Source organism: Schistocerca piceifrons, chromosome 1 (assembly GCF_021461385.2).
Source record: "Schistocerca piceifrons isolate TAMUIC-IGC-003096 chromosome 1, iqSchPice1.1, whole genome shotgun sequence".
In the NCBI taxonomy this organism is placed as follows: domain Eukaryota; kingdom Metazoa; phylum Arthropoda; class Insecta; order Orthoptera; family Acrididae; genus Schistocerca; species Schistocerca piceifrons.
Window position 1 is genome coordinate 87,471,976 of NC_060138.1, and position 25,198 is coordinate 87,497,173.

General features: G+C 40.3%; 1 protein-coding gene across 2 annotated transcripts in view; it reads right to left on the reverse strand.

Moving 5' to 3' along the window:
- LOC124788460 (GTP-binding protein 1) overlaps window positions 1–25,198 on the reverse strand; it is a 152,928-nt gene that overhangs the window by 44,690 nt on the left and 83,040 nt on the right. For both annotated transcript variants that reach the window (XM_047255734.1, XM_047255739.1), the window contains exon 7: window positions 16,693–16,931. In XM_047255734.1, coding sequence (XP_047111690.1) covers window positions 16,693–16,931 — 239 coding nt within the window. The remainder of the gene's footprint in view (window positions 1–16,692; window positions 16,932–25,198) is intronic.

Below are 25,198 nucleotides of genomic sequence, written 5' to 3' on the forward strand. Positions count from 1 at the left end.
AATCAGGCGTGCCTGGCTGCAGTCTGGCATCAATGCCCCTCATCGCTGCAATCTGTCACAGTTATTTTAACCGTGCTGTATGTTTTGTATTTCACTATGTTTGCTACATCCTGGGTTTCTAGACAGAACACTCTTCAGGTTGTGTAGTACTGATCCCAGGACATCAATGACAATGGAGATGACATCAGCTTTGAAATCCCATATTTGCCTGAGCTCGGTGCTTGAAGCCTCATATTTCATGTTGTCCTTAGCCACCTTATCGTTAATGCTCCCGCCACACAGGACTGATATATCAATAAAGAGACATGATCTTTAATCTGGCTGATGCAAAACAATGCTGCACTGATCAGTCGATATCTATTTGTTGGTTGTAAAGGGTACTCTTGCATTCAGCAGTTGTGATGCTACAGGTGTGTGGTCACATCACTTGTGGAGAGATCTTGTGCTCCTAGGGCTCTACATGAGCACACAATATTGTGTACATTCAGGTACTCATTTTTCACTAATATTAGACAGCCTGATGCTATATGGTCCATAGTCCCATTGTGTGCTTCACAAAGTCACCACCTATCACCTTAAGTGGTTTCCACTGTATTTATAACACAATACTCTATCATCAAGGCCTAGTCTTGGGCAGGTACTATTACAGCTCCTGGGTTGACTCTCATTATTTGTGTGTCAAGCCAAAGGCTGGGTAGTCTGTTTCAATATTTAAGTTATCTAGGCAGTTCGGGTACTGACCCTGCAGAGATCCCTATCTTCAGGTTTGTTTTAGCTTATTCTGAGTTTCCACTTTGATGTTACCTTGCAAAAGTGAGTCAGTATCACCAGATTCTGAATTCTGTGAGAACTTTCTTGCAACTTTTTTAGCCTGGCCAATAATTCCTCTGTTTCAATGTGCCCCCCAGCCTGCATATTTGACACATTAGTTGATCATTCTTAATCTGTGTCACATACCAACAGTGGCATTACAATGTACTGACTCTATTTGTCTCAGCCCTCTCATATTAAGTACAGTCTGTCATTGTCAGCTCTGGGGTGAATGAACTACATGATACACAGTAATCAATTTAGAAGTCTTATAAACTGCAGATCAAGTATCTTGTTGGGTGCAGCCTAGCATATCAAACCTGCATTCAATAACAGGAACTGACAGTGATCCTATAGGCATAATTTTGTTCTTGGAATTGAGTTCAGTTCTTAGCATAGTGTTCTTGAATAGCTCTTTTCTTCGCTGTTTCTTACACAATTTAATTATCTAGATTTCTAATGCTGGTATCATCAGAGTTCTGCCTTCGAAAAATTGGTGGAGTTTGAAAATTGTTTTAAACACTCAACCAAACCGCGTCTATTATTAACTGGAGTTTTTCCAGTTTTATTCCAATTTCTCATAAACCAAACTTTAACTCAAAAGTATACCAAGCATAAAATGTAGATGATTAAATTCTGAGATGATTAAATATTATGTTTTAACACTAAAAGAGCACAAAAGATGACTTCCCTAGGAAAGCAGGAAGAAGATATTCATTAAAAATACATAAACATAATTAAAGGAGGTGTTGAGCTGCAGAGAAGCACAATGCTAAACATTTAAGCTTTCAAACAAAGAAACACCTCTTCTCTCTGAAACATAAATCACAACCCAACAAGCCACTTTCCTCAATGCTACCTCCACCTCAACCTGGCTGTATCAGTACCTCTGTCCACATCAAATCTACCACCACCAACAATCCCTCCACTTCAACAGCTGCCACCCATTCCATATAAAGAAGTTCCTTCCACATAACCAAGCCACATGTGGTCAATGTGTATTTAGTGATGAGCAGTCTCTCTCCAAATCTGCTAAGGGCCTCAGGGAGTCCTTCACAGATCGGAATTACCCTCCCAACCTTGTCCAGAAATATATCTTCTGTACCTTGTCACTCCAGTCTCTTATCACATCTCACATACCTATTGTCTGGCCACAAAGGAGCACTTCTCTTGTGACTCAATAGCACCCTGGACTGGTGAAACTGAACCACACTCTCTGCCATGGTTTCAACTACCTCTTGCCATGGCCTGAAATGAGGAATATCCTCTCCAGTATCCTCCTCACCCCTCTCACAGTGGTATTCTGCCAATCACCAAACCTACACAAAATCCTTTTCCATCCCTGCTCCCAACCCCTAACCCCATGGCCCATAAATCCTCCCATTACCACCTACTCCAGTCCTGTCATAGACATCTACCACCCATTAAAGGCAGAGGTACCTGTGGCAGCAGCCATGTGACCTATAAAGTAAGCTGCAACCACTGTGCCAGTTCCTATGTAGGCACAACAAACTATCTGACCACATGAATGTCCTGCTTGACACATTTATGTTGTATAAATATGTGGGTGTAATGATGCAAAGTGATATGAAATAGAACGAGTATGCAAAGATCGTGATAGGAAAGGTGAATGGTCAACCTCAGTTTATTGGGAGAATTTTAGGGAAGTGTGGTTCATCTATAAAGGAGACCACATCTAGGATGCTAGTGCGATCTATTCTTGAATACTGCTCAAGTGTTTGAGATCCGCACCAGGTTGAATTGAAAGAAGACATCGAAGCAATTCGGAGGCAAGCTCTTAGATTTGTTACATTAGGTTTGATCAGCATGCAAGTGTTACGGGTATGCTTCAGGAGCTCAAGTGGGAATGCCTGAAGGGAAGAAGAGATTTATTTTGAAGAACACTACTGAGAAAGTTTAGAGAACCGGCATTTGAAGCTGACTGCAGAACAATCCTACTGCTGCCAACATACATTTTGCAAAGGGACCATGAAGATAAGATACGAGTAATTAGGGCTCACAAGGAGGCATATAGGCAATCATTTTTCCCTTGCTCTATCTGAGAGTGAAACAGGCAACACACCTCCCCCCACCCCTACCCTGCTATCTCTATCCTTCCCCATGCCATGCCACCTCCTCAAACCCACAATCAACTCCAGCAGATTGCTGCTTACATCAGAAGCAATCACAGTCCGCAGTTGTGCCCCGGTGCCTGTAGCCATGTGTATGTATGAGCTCTGTGAATGTGAACATGTTTTCTGATCTGGAAGAAGGACTTCTTTGTCTGAAAGCTTAAGTGTTTAGTGGTCTTTTTCATTGTTGCTGCGTGCAACTCAATGCCTCCTCTACAAGGTGATAGCAACCTGTCCTTTTCATATTGTTATTTCAGCCTGAACTTTCCATTGTTTGAAAAAAAATTATAAGCAAAAACTGTCATTAATGTGAGTAGCTATGACAGATTCATTGGGGATGTTGTACCTAAATACATTTATAGGTTCTTCAAACCTAGTTCAAAAGCTTCGTCCAGTCCGACCCACATTTTGTAGTGACAGTTGGATTTATAGTGTGTGACAGTCTATTACATAATTAATTGCTGATAGGTAAAGCATCTCTTACATTATATGGTCTAAATACATTAGAAATTTTCTGTGAAGTGGCATCAAAGTAGAGAAGGCATACTGCCCTGGTGTCTGTCTGATTGCTGTTCTTATTTTTGTTTTTAACTATTCCTTTCCTAACTTTCTCAGACATTTGAAAAGTCCAGGATGGAATGTAGCAATATAATGAAAAGGAAAGTTGCTACTCACTATAAGGTGCGGATCCTCTGAATAAATTGTAACTTGATATTTACAGGGCGCTTTCTGATTATAATTTTAAAAAAACGGGCGGGGGGAGCTTTTAGGAATAAATTTCCATTTATTGAAAAAAAAATTTAATTTGTTTTCATCACTTACCCACAGGCAACTACTTCCATGCTCACATAGTGTGATTAAATGCGTTAATGTTCTTGATGAATTGCTAGTGAATAAAGTAAATTGCTTACGAAAAGATTTTGAAAGTAAATTCACAGTTCAATGGTGAGTAGCAACTTTCCTTCTCTCGTATTGTTACATTCCATCCTGGATTTTCCATTGTTTGATTTTTGCCTGATGGCTTTTCTTCAATCCGAACCCTGTGCTGTTTTCCTTTGTAACTACTTTCATTTGCGTCACTATACTCAATGTCCATCCTTCTTTCTTTTCTTTCCTGTGTTTCTGTTGTCGCCTTACGAACTGCACTGCATGCACTACTTATGAGCCACACTGTATCAACAGACTAGGCCGCGCGCAACAGACAGCATGAAGAACACGCTGATTGTTGGTGTAGCATCCCACATTACTCCCGACAATATAATTAACCCTATACCTCCAAACTGATCACGCTACCTGTGTCGGTTCCCGTAATTTTTGCGTGTTATCTCCTGCACTTTTCTGGTGCCACGCGGTCTAACATTTCTAACTACGAACCCCACCCCACCCCCCACACTTTCTCCGTTCTATCCCTGTTCGCACCCACTAAATCCACCTCATCCAGTCACATCTGCCGTCCCCCTTCTCTATGCTTATCCGCCCTCAAATCTGCTATCCACATTAATATACTTATATTTATTAATGATTAGTTATTCTCTGCTTTGACCTTTGTGACTCTCGCCAATTTTAGTGCATTTTCACCTTCCTCTATCGTCGTCTTCCTCAGATTTTCTCTCTTTATTCCCCCCTGTGCATCAATTTCATACTTTTCACACGTATTTGGGGGTATTTTTGCGTAATTTTTCGGACGTAATTCTACTTTCTTACATATTTTTTTGCATTTTTGCACCACCATGGATCCTTGCTCCTTCCATCTGCATCAATACAGAAAAGTTTCCTTATCCCTAGCCAGATCCCAGGCCCACATTCTGTTCCTGCATTGTTACTTGGCTCATGAAATCCCCCCTAATGGCCTTACCATCAAATTACCCATCACTGGTTGCCACCCCTCCTTCCACAATAACCTCCAACTGTTCAGATTCCGCCAATCCTTAGCCCTCACCAACATAATCCTGCAAAACCATATCAACCAAGTCAAATCCTCTTTGCAGTACCTTCTCCCCATCCGCAAAATTCTCCTGCTATGTAATCCCATATTCCTGGAACCCATCACACAGATTGAAACTCTTGCCCTGCAGGAACTTGAGCAACGTGCACAACGCCACCTCAAAAGCTCTCCATCCTGCTCATTTGCTACTCCCGCCTCGGAGTACCACTGTCCACCACTTCTACAACCACCTACAACCACCTCCAAACCTCCCCCACACCCTCTCATAGCTGACAAACCTTGTCTCGCAGACCTACTACACTTACCCCACCCTCTGAAACTCCCTCCCACCACCACACAGAACTCAAATCCTAAACAGACCCGCAACACAGTCATGAACCTTTCCTCCAGAAGCCTGAGTCCCACAGAAATATCAGTCTTTTCCAAAGGCCTCACCTTTTTCCCCACTTCCAAATTCAACCATGCAAGACTAGTTAAAGACCTTCTCTCCTTCTTCCGGTCCCTACAGTGGAAACACTTTTTCGCCACCAACCCGACCAATCAGACTCAACCAATGACCAACATTGACCCTTGCCTAACTCAGTTCACTCCTCCATCCAACTGTGATCCACCCCCACTGCCTCCAAACCACTCTCTATTAACTTTCCAGAATTTCTTATCCTCGAACCTTGCCTCACCATCATTCCCCAAATCCCTCAACATGCATACTAACCTTACATCCGCAGAAAGAACTGCAGTCCACCATCTAAAAACTGATCCCAATCTTATAATCCTACTTGCAGACAAAGGTTCCACCACCGTAGTTTTGAACCGCAAGGATTACGTGGCAGAAGAACTCCATCACCTGTCAGATACTTCCACCTACAAACCACGCCACAGTGATCTCATTCCAGTAAACCAACAGGATCTCCAGTCAGTACTCAAATTCTTAGGCCCATCCCAGAACCTCTCCCCAGAGTCCATCTCTCTACTTACCCCTACCACTCCCTGCACTCCCACCTTCTACATGCTTCCTAAAGTCCATAAACCCAACCACCCAGGACACCCCATTGTGGCCGGTTACCGTACCCCCACTGAGAGAACCTCTGCTCTCGTAGACCAACACCTTCAACCTTTTACCCGGAACCTATCCTCCTATATAAAAGATACCAACCATTCCCTAGACCGACTCTCCACAGTTCCTCTCCCTTCACCAAACGGTGCCTTGCACGTCACTATTGATGCCACCTCCCTGTACACTAACATTCCTAATGCCCATGGCCTTACTGCTATCGAACACTACCTTTCCAGATGCCCTATGGATTCCAAACCAACAACCTCCTTCCTAGCCTCCATGACCAACTATATCCTCACCCACAATTACTTCTCCTTTGAAGGCATTACCTACAAACAAATCTACGGTACGGCTATGGGCACCCACATGGCACCATCCTATGCTAACTTATTCATGGGCCATCTAGATGAAACCTTCCTAAAAACTCAGAATTCTAAACCCCTCACCTGGTTCAGATTCATTGACGACATCTTTGCTATCTGGATTGAAGGTGAGGACACCTTATTCGCATTCCTCCAGAACCTCAACAACTTCTCCTCCATTTGCTTCACCTGGTCCCACTCAACCCAACAAGCCACCTTCCTAGATGTTGACCTCCACCTCAGAGATGGCTTCATCAGTACCTACGTCCATATCAAACCTACTAACCACCAGCAATACCTCCACTTCGACAGCTGCCACCCAATTCATACCAACAAGTCCACCCCGTACAGCCTAGCCACCGGTGGTCGTCGCATCTGCAGTGATGAGCAGTCCCTCTCTAGATATACCAAGGGTCTCATTGAAGCCTTCACTGACCGTAATTATCCACCCATCCTTGTACAAAAATAAATCTCCCATGCCTTATCTTTCCAGTCTACCACCACTTCCCAAAATCCCACAGTCTGGCCACAGAGGAGGATTCCCCTCATAACTCAGTACCATCCGGGACTGGAGCAACTGAATTACATTCTCCGCCAGGGTTTCAGTTACCTCTTGTCATGCCCTGAAATGAGAAATGTCCTACCCACTATCATTCCCACCCCTCCCACCATGGTATTCCGCCATCCACTGAACCTACACAATAAACTCGTCCATCCTTACACCTCCCAGTCCCTTACCTCATGGCTCATACCCCTGTAATAGACCTAGATGCAAGACCTGTCCCATACATCCTCTCACCACCATCTACTCCAGTCTGGTCACTAACATTACCTATCACATCAAAGGCAGGGCTACCTGTGAAACCAGTCATGTGATCTACAAGCTAAGCTGCAACCACTGTGCTGCATTCTATGTAGGCATGACAACCAACAAGCTGTCTGTCCGCATGAACGGCCACTGACAGACTGTGGCCAAAAAACAAGTGGACCACCCTGTAGCTGACACCCTGCCAAACATGATACCCCGCATCTCAATGACTGCTTCACAGCCTGTGGCATATGGATCCTTCCAACCAACACCAGCTTTTCTGAATTGTGCAGGTGGGAACTTTCCCTGCAATACATCCTACATTCCCATAACCCTCCTGGCTTCAACCTTCGTTAGTCACTGTCCTCACCCATCCAGCTCCCTCCCTGTTCCCATTCCAGCACTACACAGCCGTCATTTCACCACCACGCCCAGTCTTTTAATTTCTTTTATGTTTATTTTTATTTCTCTCCTTTCTGCTACTTACCCCCTCCCCCCTCCGCACCTTTGCTCCTACTCTCCGTCTAAACTGCAACACTCCACTGTCCGCCACTCCCACCATACTATCCCTCCCCCTTCCCTGCCCCAGCCTCCTCCTTACCCCCACCAGTTGCCACTCCCATCATGCACTGGTGCTGCTGCTCGGAGCTCTCTGAGACTGCAGATGTGTGTGCTAGTTGCGCTTGCGTGAGTGTGTGTGTGTGTGTGTGTGTGTGTGTGTGTGTGTGTGTGTGTGTCTACTGCTAATAAATGCGTTAATGGCCAAAAGCTATGTTTGTGTGTATCCTTTTATTGTGCCTATCACGGCTCAGCATTTCCGCTATATGGTGAGTAGCAACTTTCCTTCTCTCGCATTGCATCTGTAGTGACATTTAAATCATCGCCAATGATTGCAGGCAAGTCAAACATGTCATAACCTAAATTCCAATATCTGTAGTGAGATTTAAATGTTGAATAAGGTGTGTGCATGCCATAGTATGTAACTAATTTACATTGATTTTCATGTAGTTCAATAATTGTCACCCTATTACATAGGCATAGGCCAGATGTAGTTTAAATTCAAAGAAGTAGTGCTGCTGGCAACTGAAAGCTTCTTACCAAGTAAATTAATAAGAGTCAGAACACATTTTCCATGTTACACTTTTCAGGTCAGGACACTGCTGCAGGAGCGCAATGGTAATGTTACCAATCACAATAATACTAATACAAGATTTACTTAAAACAGTTTTCCGAATTTCCTTCACCAAAGAAGAAGCAGTAAACATTCCAGGATTCAAATCAAGACCAGCTGCCAACATGAGTAACCTAGAAGTAGATACTCTCAGTGTAGCAAAGCAATTTCAGTAAATAAAGGCAAGTTTTCTGGTACACACTGTGTACCAATTATGTTCATTTTGGAGTATGCTGATGTAATAACTCCATACTTAATAACAATGTACAACTGCTAGCTCAATCAAAGATCTGAACCTAAGGACTGGAAAATTACATTGGTTACACTAACACTCAAGAAAGGAAACAGAAGTAATCTGCAGAATTAGAAACACTTATCATTGACATCAATTTGCAGTAAGATTTTGGAACATATATTTTGTTTGAACGTTATGAAATACCTGGAAGAAAACAATCTATTGACACATAGTCAGCAAGGACTCAGATAACGAAGTAATGAATGCTATCGAGAGGGGATTTCACGTTCATTTCATACATACATTTCCGAAAGGCTTTCAACATCACTCCTCAAAAACAGCTTCCAATCAAATTGCTTGTATATGGAGCACTGTCTTAGTTGTGGACTGGATTCACAATTTCCTGTCAAAAAGGACACAGTTTGCAGTAACTTATGGGAAGTAATCAAGTGAAATGGAAGTAAAATCTGGCAGTCCCCCAGGAAGTGTTATACCAGTTATAAAGTATGAAACCGGAATTTGGTTGCAATACTCACGTGTCTTTATTGAAAATAATCTCCATTGCTATTTATAAATTTCTCCTAGCTCTTCAGCAGGCTATGAATGCCACGCCAGAAAGCAGTTCTTCTTTTGAAGCGAAACAGTCAGCGAGCTATTTTTGTACATGTTCATACGAATTGCAGCATTGTTCAGTGAGAGTGTGCTCAAGTGATGCAAACAGATAATTATCAGACAAAGTCAAGTCCGGAGAGTAAGTCGCAAGCCCTAGTATCTCCCTGACCTGTTTTTCTGTGTGTGATGGGGTGTTATCACGGAGCAATATTAGTTTGTTACCTTTTTCCATATTTTGGTCATTTTTCACATAATGCTCGATTTAAATCAATCATTTGCTGTTGGTAGTGATCAGTGTTAACGGTTTTACCAGATTTTAGCAGCTCATAATAGATGATGCCTTTGTGATCCCACCACACACATAGCATTGTCTCCTTTCCAAAGCAATTTGGTCCTGCAGTGGATGTCAATGGTTTGACTGGATTCACCTATGATTTACGATGCATAGAATTCTCAAAATATATGCATTTTTCACCACCTGCCACTATTCGATGGAGAAACGACTTTCTTTTGTATCTGGTGAGCAGCATTTCACAAGCGGTCTTTCAATTTGCTTGATGTCTTTCATTCAGTTCCTGTGGAAGCCATTTTCTCACTTTCTGCATCTTCCACATAGCTTTCAATCTACATCTACATCTACATTTATACTCCGCAAGCCACCCAACGGTGTGTGGCGGAGGGCACTTTACGAGCCACTGTCATTACCTCCCTTTCCTGTTCCAGTCGTGTATGGTTCGCGGGAAGAACGACTGTCTGAAAGCCTCCGTGCGCGCTCTAATCTCTCTAATTTTACATTCGTGATCTCCTTGGGAGGTATAAGTAGGGGGAAGCAATATATTCGATACCTCATCCAGAAACGCACCCTCTCGAAACCTGGCGAGCAATCTACACCGCGATGCAGAGCGCCTCTCTTACAGTGTCTGCCATTTGAGTTCATTAAACATCTCCGTAACGCTATCACGGTTACCAAATAACCCTGTGACGAAACGCGCCGCTCTTCTTTGGATCTTCTCTATCTCCTCCGTCAACCCGATCTGGTACGGTCAAAGAGAAGTGGCTTTCTGCATCACATTCAATTGTTCCGCACGTTCCTGTTGAGTCTGAGTATCATCTTCATCTAATAAAGCCTACAATTCAGTGTCTTCGAACTTTTTCGGTGGTTTCCCACGCGCGTCATTTCTCATGTCAAAATCAACACTTTTGAATTTTTTGAACCACTTGAAACACTGTGTTTTCCCAAGAGCATGTTCACCGAAAGCTTTAACAAGCATGTGACGCAATTCTACAGCAGTTTTCTTCAGATGGTAACAGAAAACCAATGCTGTCCACAAATCGTAGTTCATAGGCACAAAACTCAACATGTTTACGGGTCTGAAACAGATATCAATGTACGGAACTTGGGTTACTGTGCACTGACATTCATCGTCAACCGTTACAGGAAGCAGAAGGCGCTGCAGACGTGGTCTCATAGGCCCTCCTCTGATGGCTAGCACCATTTACATGGAAATTCCGGTTTCATATTTCTACACAAGGTAGGCCCTCAGCAGTTTGTAATCTAATAAAACAATTTGGGAGACAATGGGAATAGCTCCCTTACATTGTTTGTAGATGATGCTGTTGTTTACCATCAAGTAAAGTCATCAGAATAACAATACAAATTACAAAATGGTTTAAACAAGATATCTGCATGTTGTGAAAAGTAGTAATTGACCCTGAACAATAAAAATTGTGAGGTCCTCCATGTGAATAATAATAATAAAAAAAAAATCCATCAAATTGCACACAAAACATTTGATCCAGTGAATATCTGCAGCTGAGGAACATATTTATAGAACAAAAATCCTCTTCAGTTGCCAGCTTTATAAACATCAAATTTTTGTTACACAAATAAAAGACACAAATTTGAAGGTTGCCTATTAGACTAGATACCTAGGGATTACAATTACGAACAACTTAAATTGGAATCATCACATGAAAAATGTTGTGGGAAGGCAAACCAAAGACTGCGTTTTATGGCAGAAAACTTAAGAGCTGCAACAAATCTACTAAAGATACTACATAAATTACACTTGTCTGTCCTCCACTAGAGTATTGCTGCATGGTATGGGATCCTTAGCAGGTAGGATTGATGGAATAAATTGAAAAAATTCAAAGAAAGGCATCTCTTGTTGTATTATCACAAAATATTGGAGAGAGTGTCACGCCTACGATATGCAAGCTCGCATCACAATCATTAAAACAAAGGCATTTTGCATTATGATAACATTTTTTCACAGAATTTCAATCACCAGCTTTCTCCTCCAAATGTGAAAATATTTTGTTGACTCCCACTTACATAGAGGGGAATGACCATAATAATAAAGTGGTGGAAATCAGAGCTCACTCTGAAAGATTTAGGTGTTATTTTTCCTATTCAGGTGTGGAACGGGCCAGGAACAGTCTGAAAGTGATTCTGTGAAACTTCTGCCAAGCACTCAAGCCAAGGAGAAAACTCCAGGGAATTAAAACAGTAGATAATAACTACACTATGATACACTGTGGAGTTAAACAAGAAATCAGAATAACAGCTGAGTCGATAATATTAATGAGCAACAAATGGAGACAGAATTTCATCTTATATCTGGACAAATGAGAGACTGCTGCTGCAAGATTCAAAGTCGCCAGAAGAAGCCTTTTGATAATAGCTGCATTTGCACTGGAAGAAAGTCACAAAGGACAAAACAGACAAATATTATAAGGATTTACAACTCAGATTAGTTTCAAGTTAGCTACAATGATTGCAGACGTTAATGGCAGAACTGGAAATAAACGATTAGATAAGCTAATAGGAAACAATATAGAAGCTACACTAAATAGAAATGAAAGAATTTCGTATGATTCTGTAGCTTCCAATAAACTGGTAATTATAAACTCATAATTTGAGGAATAATAGATCATAAAGTGATGTGGATAGCGAGAAGAGCACTACCTGCTACTTTTTAGTCAATGAGAAAACTGCAGAACTGTTCACAGATGCAAGGGCTCAGAGATGAAATTTACTGTGATCACTAATTCATGATTTCAGATATGAATTACTACTTAAATAGTTCCAAAAAACAAATGGACATAAACTGAAATTCAATTTGACAGTGGAAAAAGTATCTTCTGCAAGGATAATCAATAAACAAAGTACATCAGAAACAAATAACAAAAACAGAAAGTTCAGATGAAGTCAGTTAATGACATTAAAGAAGAATGGAACAATATCAGAAACACAATTTAACAGCAGCTGGAAAAGCCCTTGGACTTTTTAAAAAAATAATTAAAAAAATAAAAATCCCTGAAAGTAACATTGTGGAATTACGAAATAAAAAGTAGCAGAAAGAAAGATCAGGGGCTTCAGAAATATGCTACCACCTGAGAGCAAAGTATTATATAGAGGACTGTTTAATGAGAGTAATCAAATAATTAGAAAACCTCAACAGGAAAGCTGTGATGTAAACATCTCTAATATTAAAACAAACATACAGGGTTGCAGCATCAGCTTACAAGATATTGAAACTTCTTTCGAGACACGTAAAAGAAACAACAACAATCCAGATAATACAAGAAGAACAGTGGTACTACAAAGACCTGTGGACAATTATACAGGAAGAAGTAAGTTGCAAGTAGGGAAGAAACTGCTAAACTGCTGTAGTGGATAACAGAGCAGTAAAATATAGTACAAGTTTTAAAACAGATAAGAAATACATAAAAAAACTTACTGGCATACACAACATAATGCTAAATTACTGAAATACTATCAGATAAAATACTAAAAATAGTTATACCATTTAAAAATGTGTGTTGGGCAAACAGATATATTCCGCTGCAAAGGAACAGGCCCTCCCTATATGCAAGAAAGGAGACTAGTCAAACTGCTGATGAATATGCTTACTGAAAACAGTTTGCAAGTCATCTTGAAGTTGAAGATCTTTGTCGATGTTTGCTTAAAAAATACATTTGTTTTTGGACAGGGTCCGCCTTGAGCAAAACAACATTTTTATTTTTATTTTTCTTCCCCACACATTTCACAAAAGTTTCAGCATCATCATTCGGTTTCGAGTTATCTTCTTGTTACCACTCCATGGATTTCCTTAATTTTATGTAATTTAATGCAGTGAATTTTATATTTAAAATACTTTGATGTAATTTTGCTGTGGTGTCTGGAATTCATTGTAGAATTTGCTTGGAAATGCCTGGCAAGGCACTGAAATAATCATCTTGAGGTTGAAGCTCTTCTGTCTCTGTCTGCTTACAAATAGATTTGTTTTTGGAGAGGGTCTACCTTGAGGTAGTAAAAAGAAGAAGAAAAATTGAGTTTTTCTCAAGGTGTACCCTCTACAAAAACAGTCTACAAGGTATACAAAAAAACATTAGAAGGTGAATCAGCAAAATTGTTGAACTTGTTTGAGATATCAGAAATCATGTGGGGGAAGGAGCTGCATTGATAAAATACGGAGCTTGAAGGGGGCTTACTGGAAAACATGGGCAGAACAATAAGGAAACACATGTAATTATCACTGATTTCATTTCAAGCTTTCAATTGTGTTAAAAAGAGACACACTCTTCCGTATACTTGACAACCAGAGCTTCACTCAACATTAAATAGAAATCATAAAAATTAGTGCATGCAAAATTAATTAAAATAGAGAAATATCATCCTTAGTTTATAATAAGGCTGCAGTTTATCCTCTGTGCCCTTTAAAATTTACGAAAGTTTTCTGGAACGGATTGATGAACTACTATTTAATCTTAAAAGGACCGAGCGAGGTGGCGCAGTGGTAGCACACTGGACTCGCATTTGGGAGGACGACGGTTCAATACCGCGTCCGGCCATCCTGATTTAGGTTTTCCGTGATTTCCCTAAATCGCTCCAGGCAAATGCTGGGATGGTTCCTTTGAAAGCGCACGGCCGACTTCCTTACCGAATCCGATGAGACCGATGACCTCGCTGTTTGGTCTCTTCCCCCAAAAACAATCCAATCCAATCTTAAAAATGTAGACCACACACTGATAATGCTATTTGCAGGCAACCAGGTAATTATTGCTAACAATGAGAATAATGTACAACGAGTAACAAATCAACTGCAAAGACTCTGTGCTTCATACAACTTGCAGACAACTTACATCAAAACAAGGGTGATAGCATTTTATGGGAAAATAAAATTAGATCCAAAACTGTAACAAATGGAAACATAGTAGAAAGGTAGCAAACTTCAAATACTTGTAAAGAAATACATCACATGAAGCTGAAATTGATTTTCAATGTAAGATAAGAGAAATTTTAACTTAATGAATGGTACAACTAGAAAAAAATCTTACAAAGGAAAGAAAGGAAAGAGACACATCTGAAATTTTACAAAACACTGTCACTCCAAGTCATAATGAACAAAATCTGAATAACAACAATAGAAGACACAATAACAATTCACAGCATGCTGAAATAAGGTTTCTCTGACATGAAGCAGGATGCACAAGACAAGATCAAAACCGAAATACAGAAATAAGTGCAGCACTAAGGTTATTATCTGCAATGACGATGATGATGACAATAAACTTCACACACAGTAGTACTTACAACTACTGCCCAGCCTGGCCACCCGCTAGGTGCTGACTGGCTTTCTTACAGCAGGTAACATACGGTAAGCCTGTGCCCCTAAGTTGCTGGTTCCCTGGTATGGAAGTGTAGGCTACTGAGTTGCTAGAAGTATAATGGAGGTGTAACACTACCAGAGAAGGAAAGTTGCTACTCACCACATAGCAGAGATGCTGAGTCACGATAGGCACAATGAAAAGATTCACACAATTAAAGCTTTCGGCCATTAAGGCCTTTGTCAGCAGTAGACACACACACACACACACACACACACACACACAAATGCAACTTGCGCACACATCTGCAGTCTCAGGGAGCTGAGGCCACACTGCGAACAGCAGCACCAGTGCATGATGGGAGTGGTGACTGGATTTTCCATTGTTGGAAGTGTAACACTGACAGATATATTATTCAATATACTAATGTATTTTCAGTCACTGCCTCATTTCTCAAGGGCTGTCAGCATAGATTTTGTTAAACTGGGTCGAAAGCTTTCTCAAAACTTCATGTATATCAGATAAAACGGTAATTTACGTTCACTGCACTGTTCTCTACTTGCAAACAGTTACCTTCCTATATCCACTTCTAAGGCTAGCATTTTCCTTTCTCTGACGAAACCCTAATTGTTAGTTCCATGTGGTTGATGATAATTGTAGCGAGCATCTTGTAGATTACAGGTCCACATAGCACCTTCACTTTATGTTTCTTTCCTTCCTTTTTACTTTCTAGAAATACTTACCCCCCCAGCTATGCATAGCACAATACTAACACCTCTTCCTCTTTCTGAGATCAACACGTCACTCATTATGAAGGGATGTTGACTCAGTTTTTCAGGATAGCAAATGGGAAGTTGCGGTACAGAAAATGGCCCATACATCACCAGTGTGTGTGTGTGTGTGTGTGTGTGTGTGTGTGTGTGTAGCGAGTGAAGTGTTATGAAACAATGTGTGTATAGTGTGTGGAGTGACTGATAGTGAGATATGAGTGAACGGTGTGGCATTAAATTATTTAACAAGTTATTTGTACAAGAAGTATTATATACCAGGAGTAAAACTAATGATTATGTCTACCTAGAAGTCTGCAAAAATATATGTATACGAATTAGCTTATTTTAAATTGATCTAAACTTGTAAATACTTTGACATGTCCTATATCCTTATAAAAAGATATCTATGGATGAATAAAGCTACTACTACTACTACTATTACTACTACTAGGTAGGAGGTGACATGTCTATAGACTGTCCCCTTTTCTATGGAGGAGGCTAACTACAGCATTTTTCCAGTTTTATGGAATTGTCCTCTCTCACAAACATTCAGTAAATGCTTTTGTTTAATTTTCCCTCCAGCCTCAAAAATTATTACTGAAACACCCAGTTCCTTCCCTTACTTCAAACCCTGGATATACATAATCTGGCATCTGCGTGGGTTTCTCATTTATGCTGTTACTTAGAAAGTGATGTACAATAAGAAAACTGATTTCAATTATTGTAACATTTTCCAAAGTTAACTGAGTCACTGAAAATGTCTACAAAAATAATCATGTTACTGACTTCAATAGTATTTTTTGTTGTAATAGGCATCCACTAGATTTGTCAAGTGATCAAATATCTACAGCTTTCATTACTTTAATTACCTGACCCAAGCAATACACACAAAGTACTAACATTCTCTACAGTCCATACATTAACGAAAAACAATTGGTGGTAGTTGAGTGTAACCAGGAACATTAAAATACCGATAAGATCAGTCTGCAGACTGGCTATCACAATAACAAGAGAAACCTTTATGTTGCATGAATCTAAGACATGAAATCTATCATCTCATCTATAGCTAGATAACCAAGCAAGATATATAAAAATTTGTTTCAAAAATGGAAGACCTGCTGTACAGACAAATAGTATACATATATTTTCCTTCAAGTTTTGTACTGTTTTATGAACATACCTTTCAGAAACAAAGTTTGTAGCACTAATTACAACATCATCATTTGTTTTGACCATCACTGGTACTTTCCTGCAACCTGGCGACTTTAGTATTCGAACTAGGAGTCGAAGGGTTTCCTGAAGAACATTGGGTGGACACATATCGATCTTTGTCACAACTACAAACACTGGAACACTCAAGGCAAGAGCAAGACCCAAATGCTCTTTCGTCATTCCTACAACCCCTGCATTGGCTCCAACCTGGCAAAATGGAGCAAAATTACAATAATAATAATAATAATAATAATAATGATGATGATGATAAATAAAAGTACCCAAAATGAAAACAGAACAGTATACACAATCTTCATGTTGTTCAGTCACATTACAAAAACAAAACAACCAACATGTTCACTTCTGATTCAACTGTGTAGACAACAAATGAAATGTTATATTGCTTTTAAATAAAAACAATAATAAATGTGAAAAAAATTGCATGACATAGAATAAGTTAGTTACATTTTGACAAGCAAATTGCAGTTTCCAGCATAAAATAATGCATTTACTTCTTTTTCTCAGACCACTTAAAAACACTGGAACTGAATTTTGATTAATTAGTTCTTCTGCCCTTTTTCACATTTCAGAACTAATTTTAGGAATTCTTGTAGTTACCATAGATTCAACATAATATTCTTAGCTAGGCCAACATACAGTGGCTTGGCTAAGAACTTAATGTTGACTTTGAATACACATCCTTAAAGTGTCATCAAAATCAAAAATCTCGACCTAGCTGAAGAAATGGTAATATTATAGGAAAGAAAATAACACTCACCCTTCCCACTGTGACAATTATGTCAGTTGTACATTATTTCATAAGATTACTAGTATAAAGTTAGCTTTTCATTAAATTGTCTTCCGTATCTTGTGTTTTAAACTTACATAAATTTCAAAACTTGACAGAAAGAACAATTTACAAAACAATTATTCTATGGTCTGCAAACTTTATTCAATGTTGTTGTTGTGGTCTTCAGTGCTGAGACTGGTTTGATGCAGCTCTTCATCTCCCAGTACTTACTGCAGCCTAAATCCTTCTGAATCTGCTTGGTGTATTCATCTCTTGGTCTCCCTCTACGATTTTTACCCTCCACGCTGCCCTCCAATGCTAAATTTGTGAAAGGTCAATATTCGACATTTCCCACTAACTACAGAAAAATTTTGCCTTCTGTATGAAATAAATAGTGATGACAAACAAAATTTCATTGTTTGTGAAGACTGGAATGTATAGTTAAATGGATATATCACAATCAAAATAGGATAATATATTATTAATCAATCTGGAACATGACTCCCAACTATTTAAGTCCACTGTTCACACTCTCTTTTCCTACTATACTCTTCTCTTCAGGTCCATCATCCCCACTTGCTGAACATATTATTCTCACTGCATTATATTTGCAAACCTTTTCCTTTTGTTTTTATTCCTGGGCCCTGATAAAAGCACACTCATTTGTAAAATGACAAGACTAATATGAACTTATTGTAAAACTACACTACAATCTGTCTGAGATGGCTGTTAGTTTACCATATGTCTGATTCACTGGTCCTACATATTGCTGCAAGCAGTGCTGCACGCATCCATACGTGGAGTAGCGGTTAGTGTTGCTGGCTGGTATGCAGTGGGTCGATAGTTCAAAGCGGACTACCAGCATACATTCATTACTTTTTATTTATCATTTCTGGAAGGTTTGCATAAGTTTTTTTATGTTTGTGAAGCTTGCATATTCTGGAATATTCAATGTTTTTATAAATAGCAGCAGTCTCAGTCCAGGAGCAGTTCTGTTTGGTGTGTACTTTTCTGTTCATAATAACTGTGCATTCAGTGTTGGGTGTTTTATTTCACCGATTGCTCTACTTTCAGATTTGGACTCGATTATGGTTATGATGGGACAACGGTTTGGGAAGATGGCGGATAAATCGAAAAATCTGCATCAGCGAGGCTCCAATTAGGCAACTTTTAAAGCCATCATCTACAAGGACAGGAACTAGAATAAAAGCAGTATACCGTTCATAAGGTCCTTCTATTCAGGAGACCAAGCCATTTCAAAACAGCAATAAGTCAGCTGTACAGCATGCATCTGTCAAAGTTTCTTGGAGACACTTGCCAGGACCCAACAAAATGGTTAAATGAACTCAACTGAGTCACCACATGAGAACAATGAAGAGAAACTCAATAGCTGTGGCAAATTCCAGGGTGAACTGCAGAAAAATATTGGTTATGATCAGCAGTAAGTCTGCTAACTGCAAGAATAATTAAAGAACAGGCCCACAATCATGGGGAAAGTGTACACCTTACATACAGAATGATCTGGCCCTATGCCACATTGTGAATCTGGATATGACAGAAGCTGACAAAATCTCACACTTTATGAAGGGAGTCACAGAGGACATTTAACAAGGTCTTCTTGTAATAGATGTCACAACAACACAGGAATTCATCAATTGGTGCCACCGCATCAAGGAAATGCAGCATATAAGAGTCTAACAAAAGAGGTCTAACAAGAGAGGAGATACCGTATTTTATGGCAGCCAGAACTGTTGGACCCCGTACACAAGAGAAATAAGCCACGAATGTTGACTCATACACCATGAAGTAATAGATAATGTTGAAGAAGAAGTGGTTAAATCTATGGTGCCAATTTTCATACCCAATTAAATACGTCATGAAGAATAGACTCTGCCAATGCGAACTTATGATGCAGCTGTCAAACAACAACCAAGCATCGGACCTATATTGGTACAATCAGCTCCTGTGCAAGTATAACACCCCACAGAAGGACAGACATTTGGAAGACAGAGAACTACAAATCAGTATGTTTCCACTGAGGACTCCCTGGGCACGTACTCTACTGCAGATAAAGCAGACGAGTATTTGACAACTATTACACTGGATGATGTCAAGCATCAGCACATTGCTATTCATGCCAAACAACTGCGTATGATTATAGGTTATCTGTGGGATGAAGCCCTTAGCCTTATCCTGGATGAGGTCACTGCCCAAAATGCTGTAGCCATTCCCTGTCATATAAAATTAGCAACTGTTCATCTACACATCCAATACACAAAAACTAAGGTGACTATGAAGGTGAGGTCACCACAAACGAAAACGCACCATGGACAACAGCTGCCATGATGTCAAGGAATCTCACTGATGATGTTATTCATGGCCAATCTTTCCAGGTGCAATTAGAATCAAAGGCTTATCTTCATCAGCTAATGAAGATTAAGTTCCATGATACAAAAGCAATTATGTTAAAGGACACAAATGGGAAATAAGCCCGACCAACTGGAACATGCAAGAATAACTATCAATAACAGCCCCCCATGAACCATGGACCCTGCTGTTGGTGGGGAGGTTTGTGTGCCTCAGCGATACACATGGCCGTACCGTAGATGCAACCACAATGGAGGGGTATCTGTTGAGAGGCCAGACAAACGTGTGGTTCCTGAAGAGGGGCAGCAGCCTTTTCAGTAGTTGCAAGGGCAACAGTCTGGATGATTGACTGATCTGGCCTTGTAACACTAACCAAAACAGCCTTGCTGTGCTGGTACTGCGAACGGCTGAAAGCAAGGGGAAACTACAGCCGTAATTTTTCCCGAGGGCATGCAGCTTTACTGTATGATTACATGATGATGGCGTCCTCTTGGGTAAAATATTCCGGAGGTAAAATAGTCCCCCATTCGGATCTCCGGGCGGGGACTACTCAAGAGGATGTCGTTATCAGGAGAAAGAAAACCGGCGTTCTACGGATCGGAGCGTGGAATGTCAGATCCCTTAATCGGGCAGGTAGGTTAGAAAATTTAAAAAGGGAAATGGATAGGTTGAAGTTAGATATAGTGGGAATTAGTGAAGTTCGGTGGCAGGAGGAACAAGACTTCTGGTCAGGTGACTACAGGGTTATAAACACAAAATCAAATAGGGGTAATGCAGGAGTAGGTTTAATAATGAATAGGAAAATAGGAATGCGGGTAAGCTACTACAAACAGCATAGTGAACGCATTATTGTGGCCAAGATAGATACGAAGCCCACACCTACGACAGTAGTACAAGTTTATATGCCAACTAGCTCTGCAGATGACGAAGAAATTGAAGAAATGTATGATGAAATAAAAGAAATTATTCAGATTGTGAAGGGAGACAAAAATTTAATAGTCATGGGTGACTGGAATTCGAGTGTAGGAAAAGGGAGAGAAGGAAACATAGTAGGTGAATATGGATTGGGGGACAGAAATGAAAGAGGAAGCCGCCTGGTAGAATTTTGCACAGAGCACAACATAATCATAACTAACACTTGGTTTAAGAATCATGAAAGAAGGTTGTATACATGGAAGAACCCTGGAGATACTAAAAGGTATCAGATAGATTATATAATGGTAAGACAGAGATTTAGGAACCAGGTTTTAAATTGTAAGACATTTCCAGGGGCAGATGTGGACTCTGACCACAATCTATTGGTTATGACCCGTAGATTAAAACTGAAGAAGCTGCAAAAAGGTGGGAATTTAAGGAGATGGGACCTGGATAAACTAAAAGAACCGGAGGTTGTACAGAGATTCAGGGAGAGCATAAGGGAGCAGTTGACAGGAATGGGGGAAATAAATACAGTAGAAGAAGAATGGGTAGCTTTGAGGGATGAAGTAGTGAAGGCAGCAGAGGATCACGTAGGTAAAAAGACAAGGGCTAGTAGAAATCCTTGGGTAACAGAAGTAATATTGAAGTTAATTGATGAAAGGAGAAAATATAAAAATGCAGTAAATGAAACAGGCAAAAAGGAATACAAACGTCTCAAAAATGAGATCAACAGGAAGTGCAAAATGGCCAAGCAGGGATGGCTAGAAGACAAATGTAAGGATGTAGAGGCTTATCTCACTAGGGGCAAGATAGATAGTGTCCACAGGAAAATTAAAGTAGTTTAATAAATCACAGCTGCAAAATACTAATGTGAATTCTTTACAGACGAATGGAAAAACTGGTAGAAGCTGAGCTCGGGGAAGATCAGTTTGGATTCCGTAGAAATGTTGGGACCCATGAGGCAATACTGGCCTTACAACTTATCTTAGAAGAAAGATTAAGGAAAGGCAAACCTACGTTTCCAGCATTTGTAGACTTAGAGAAAGCTTTTGACAATGTTGACTGGAATACTCTCTTTCATATCCTAAAGATGGCAGGGGTAAAATACAGGGAGCGAAAGGCTATTTATAATTTGTACAGAAACCAGATGGCAGTTATAAAGATGGCAGTTATAAGAGTCGAGGGACATGAAAGGGAAGCAGTGGTTGGGAAGGGAGTGAGACAGGGTTGTAGCCTCTCCCCAACATTGTTCAATCTGTATATTGAGCAAGCACTAAAGGAAACAAAAGAAAAATTTGGTGTAGGTGTTAAAACCCATGGAGAAGAAATAAAAACTTTGAGGTTTGCCAATGACATTGTAATTCTGTCAGAGACAGCAAAGGACTTGGAAGAGCTGTTGAACGGAATGGACAGTGTCTTGAAAGGAGGGTATAAGATGAACATCAACAAAAGCAAAACGAGGATAATGGAATGTAGTCGAATTAAGTCGGGTGATGCTGAGGGAATTAGATTAGGAAATGACACACTTAAAGTAGTAAAGGAGTTTTGCTATTTGGGTAGCAAAATAACTGATGATTTTCGAAGTAGAGAGGATATAAAATGTAGACTAACAATGGCAAGGAAAGCGTTTCTGAAGAAGAGAAATTTGTTAACATCAAGTATAGATTTAAGTGTCAGGAAGTCGTTTCTGAAAGTATTTGTTTGGAGTGTAGCCATGTATGGAAAACATGGACGATTAATAGTTTGGACAAGAAGAGAATAGAAGCTTTCGAAATGTGGTGCTACAGAAGAATGCTGAAGATTAGATGGGTAGATCACATGACTAATGAGGAGGTATTGAATAGAATTGGGGAGAAGAGGAGCTTGTGGCACAACTTGACAAGAAGAAGGGACCGGATGGTAGGACATGTTCTGAGGCATCAGGGGATCATAAATTTAGCACTGGAGGGCAGTGTGGAGGGTAAAAATCGTAGAGGGAGACCAAGAGATGAATACACTAAGCAGATTCAGAAAGATATGGGTTGCAGTAAGTACTGGGAGATGAAGAAGCTAGCACAGGATAGAGTGGCATGGAGAGCTGCATCAAACCAGTCTCAGGACTGAAGACCACAACAACAACAACAACAACAACAACAGAACACAGCCCTTTGACTTTGTTGTTGCAACAGAATATTGTTGTGATATTCTCAGACGGGACTTCATACAGGTATCACAGGGAATCATACACTGTGGAAGATCATAGCTTCAGACTGACAAAGTTATTCCAATAAGGACACACAACAAAGATTGCTCTGGGCAGTTGTGTGCCACTGAAAACATTGTTATCCAGCTATCATCAATTAGATGTGTTACAGTCATCAATCTAGATGCTCAGTTACTCTGTAAGGCTTTAGTAGGTTGCAAAAAGCTCACGAAATAAATATACACACCAGCAATGATCATAAGCATTGGAGAACTTTGGATCATTATTTGTCATAAACAGTCATAATTCAGTGCTAAGTGTATGCGCATTGGAACAACTAAACCACTGTAGTAAGGGCAGCTCAGTGCCATGAATGAAGAACTGTGCACTGCTATCACTACACATAATGCAGTACAGAAAGCTACTATCAAATTGCCGATAGGATTTGATCAAAACAAGCAACATCATTGAGTGTAAGCTGTTCTGGATCAATATTCAGATTTTTTCATATCCAAAGTGGAGAAAAAGACAGACCACATGATTCATAAGAAAACATCATCTCAATACTGCAGCGCTTGCATAGGGTGCTACTGTGCGAACAGTATGTAATTCAAGAGTAAGTTGAGAAGATGCTGCTGGATGACAAAGCTGTATCTTCAGAGTGTCTTTGGTCCCCTCCTGTGGTCCTTGTGAAGGAGGAGGACAGCACATGGTGTTTGTGCGTTGACTAATAATGAGGGGAAAAAGTGATGAAAAAAGATGTCTGCCCATTGCCATGCATTGATGACGGTTTAAAAGGAATAGAGTACTTCTTGGCTATGGACATGCAGACAGGCTACTACAAATTAAGGCTGATGAGGTTGACCAGGAGACTCCCTTAATAACACCCAACAGGTTTTACGAGTTCAAAATTATGTTGTTTAGGCTACGTAATGCTCCAGTCACATTTGAGTGTATAACTGACAACGCGCTTTGTCACCTAAAATGGACACCATTTATTTGCTAACTGGATGACAATGTCATTTTTTGAAGACATGTGAAAAACGTGTAAGGTGCCTGACAACTGTGCTGAAGGGTATTCAGACTCTGCCTGAGTGTGAAATAAAAACTTTGGGACACCTAATTAATGGCGATAGAGTCTGTCACCATCCGAAGAAAATAAGATCGCTCACAGATTTTCTGACTCTTCTGCAAACTCAGGATGTGACAAGTCTTCACAGACTGTGCTCATAGTACCGGCAATTCATAAAGGACTTCTGTGCCAATTCATGTCCCTTGCAAGAACTGCTGTAGGGAGATGTCAAATTTTCTTGGAACAAGGAGCAAGAAAGATTTTTTTTTTCTTTCTGTCCTTAAGGAGAAGCTAACATCATCTTTAGTCCTAGCATTATATGGCAAGAATGATGAGGCAGAACTTCACGGCGACACTAGCGGTTTTGGGATCAGTCCAGTTCTAGTGCAAATTCAGGAAGGTGCTGAAAAGGTGATAGCTTACACTTTCAGGGTACTCTACAACTCCGAAACGAACTAGGCACTACTCTACAGCTGAGAAAGAGTGCCTCACAGCCATTCTGGAGGTCAACAAGTTCTGACATATTTATTTGGCACACCATTCACCACTATAACAGACCATTGTTTACTCTGCTGATTGACTATCCTGAAGTATCTGTCGGGTTGAACGGCAAGACAGGCACTGAGGCTTTGGGAGTACGACATCATAGTGGTACACAAAAGTTGATGAAAACGCAAGAATAACTGCCTTACAAGGAATCCTTTGCAGCATATAGCAGTGTAGATGAAATCACAATTACCACTGCATTAAGTGGCACTGCTGCTGAATGGAAGGAAGATCCAGCACTGCTGAGAATAAGAGAAGCCTTAAGGAAGGAGGAAGAAAGCTCCTGAAGTTGACAAACAGTCTGCACTGACTACCTCACCAGTTACGCTGTCACCAAAGCTGAGCTGACTACCAAGGATCCCTAAATCCAAGCTTACTTGTAGAAGACATTATTTTGAAGTGTGAAGCATCCTGTGCAATGGTCTCTGATCACGCAAAAGTTTCTGAAGGAGACTATTAGCAGAGATAATTTCACACTGCAACATAACCCAAAGGGTAACAACTGCCTACCATCCACAGATGAACGGTCTCACAGATTGTTTTAATAAAAAATTGGCTGGTATGCTCTCAGTGTATAACAATACCAGACAGACAGATTG